This window comes from Convolutriloba macropyga, chromosome 11 (genome assembly GCF_964194025.1).
Source record: "Convolutriloba macropyga chromosome 11, txConMacr16.3, whole genome shotgun sequence".
In the NCBI taxonomy this organism is placed as follows: Eukaryota; Metazoa; Xenacoelomorpha; order Acoela; family Convolutidae; genus Convolutriloba; species Convolutriloba macropyga.
The window spans coordinates 5,101,743-5,104,242 of NC_134478.1; the positions used below are offsets into that span (position 1 = coordinate 5,101,743).

Genomic DNA, 2,500 nt, shown 5'->3' on the forward strand with positions numbered 1-2,500 from the left:
AAGACGAATAAAGGACCGGAAAAATTCTGAAAACAAAGATATTTTTTAAAAAGAATAAATGTAATGCCATGAAAATCATTTGCTATGAATGTACGCCCTTGAATAGGTTTATTTGTACCTCGAAAAAATACTTGAGATCTGTCATTATACAACTTATATCAATTACCACAAACAGGACGTCAAATATAGGCAAAATTTGAAAATGCAATTAAATTTTTAGAGTAAACGATGACGAAGCCGTTAAAATCATAATCTAAATACTAAAAACACTAGATATGTTCAATTGAGCTTTTCCTCAATGACATTCTCTATGTGTTTTTTTTTAACGTGAATATGTGACGGGATCATTGAGAGAAATACACAAAAATATAAACATTGGACAAATGTGCAAAATAAAAAATTATGAAAACTCTTAGTCTCAAAGCCAAGACACCATTTCTGAAAGCGTGTAAAACGCAGCGGAGACAATATATATAATGATTATGTGAACTAGAACATTATGCGACCTTTGTGGTGGAATTGAACTGATAGCTGACAGATATAAGATTAGAATAATGCAAAATCTCAAAAGTCCACTATTTTTTGTTTCGCAAGCAAATTTTCGAGACACTCATGAAAACAAAAGGCTTTTAATAAAGAAAATTATATTTAGTACGAATGCTCAATAGAATGCTAGCTCGATATGTCATTAGCTAGATTAAGTCTTAAGACTACCAATCAACAAAAAAAAACAAATTTTAGAAAAAGAATTTTCACGCAAACAAATTATGAGGCCATAAGCTTCTAACTTAAAAAGTGTTATGATGTATATTCATTAGTCCTCATTCGCCTGCCAAAAAAATCTTGCGGTTTTTGAGCAATAAAATGAAATCATTCCAAAGTTATAGCATTTCGGTAATTAAATTCAAAGAAACAAAAATGAAGAATTGAAAAAGAAAACAATAAAAAACAGCAGCCTGGATCAAATGGACCTGCACAAAAAAATGGACCCAAAATAGCCTTATTGTTGATGGGGTCCTTTAAAAAGAGCTAGTGGTTCCAAATGTTAGCGAACTGCATAATTTGACGTAAAAAATCTCAATATATCCAAAATAATTATTGAATTTTCGAAATTATCGAGTTGTATTGGAAAGAAACAGGCAAATGCTTACCTCCAAGACACTCTCATAGCGAGTAAAACTAACTTTTTTATGGGTTGGATAAAGATATGTCGGCAGTTTTTAGGTCTGCACTTAGGGCACATTTGAACACAAATTGCAATAGAAGTTCATTTTTGGTGGAAAAAAGGACTTTTGAAAAATTTAACCAAATTTTTAGCAAAAATTTTCAATCTAATTGTTTTGCAACCCTATTTTGTCTTTAAAATTCAAACCATTGACACTTTTGTTATCAATTTTAACATTTTAAGCAAAATTGACAGAAAATGGTGCAAAAAGAGGAAAATGTGAACAAAGAAAGAAATCAGTCAAATGTTCACAAAAGTAAAACCTTTTTAATTCTGTTTTCTACGGTGGACGGGCTTCTTAATGATACCACTCACAACTCTGTACGGTGAATATCTTGATCGGCCAAAATTGACTGAACAAAAACAAACCCGTCTGAGTATATAGCTCCTCCCCCACCAAGGTGGGTCGGAATAATTATGTTTCCAGACGGTTGCTAAGACCAACTTTGTTACCTCTGGTGCAAGGTAGGGTGGAAGGTCAATGTGTCTCTCCTTGGCCTCAACCCCTTCTCCCTTTCCTTTTAAAAGAGCATTTTCATACAAGCTTGTTCAATCAGGAATTCGGGTTTTTCCGACTGGTTAAGATTTTTTACACTCAAAATAAATGTGCAGTTTATGAAAATGTTTGGAAAATATGAGGAACAACAGCAGTATATGGCAAAGCCACATAACTTACTTTTAAGTTATAATTACTAACCATATCGACTGGTTTACAGTTATAGACTCAATCGAGCTGACCGGTTTTCTTGCTACACATAGTCCAATATTGTGATTTAATAATGATGATTTGATTTACATAAATTGTAATTTACATATTTCAATGGAATACACTTCCATTAACATTGGTGCTTAGTATCTGTTGGAATGAAATTCGAGTGTTCTTTTCTTAAATAGCGAATCTTGTTGTTCACCTGACTTAATTGTTCTCTATTGCGGATGAGCCAGACTTTCTTTTCTTTCTTTTTAAAAGAAAGTTCAGAACTTCTAAGTTAAGATTCTTCATTTCTATGCTTTGGAAATTAAATTTTCAGTACTTTTTACAGATACACATTTTTCATTGAAATTTGTGTAAATTCAAGCTTTGTTCACAATTTATTTCTTTGATTTAAATGTTGGTTTTTTCTGCTTTACGAAGCTTTCCTCTTTTCGACATAGAGATCAACAGATCCACACGTGATGGTTATTTCCCGGCAGCCGAATTTGGCAATTAGCATAATTTGACCAGCTCTCTTCGGTTTGTACTGTAAGTGAATGTAGCACGACTCTCCGGATCCA

The 2,500-nt window shown here is 32.6% G+C and overlaps 2 protein-coding genes across 3 annotated transcripts in view; both read right to left on the reverse strand.

Annotated features, from left to right (window-relative positions):
* LOC142349909 (AP-3 complex subunit mu-1-like) overlaps positions 1–2,500 on the reverse strand; it is a 378,054-nt gene that overhangs the window by 338,863 nt on the left and 36,691 nt on the right. The window lies entirely within an intron of this gene.
* Positions 2,272–2,500, reverse strand: part of LOC142349022 (protein-glutamine gamma-glutamyltransferase 2-like) — a 35,460-nt gene continuing 35,231 nt past the window's right edge. Inside the window, exon 12 of the mRNA XM_075400424.1 lies at positions 2,272–2,500. This exon is cut by the window's right edge and continues 4 nt beyond it. Coding sequence (XP_075256539.1) covers positions 2,353–2,500 — 148 coding nt within the window. The 3' untranslated portion in view covers positions 2,272–2,352.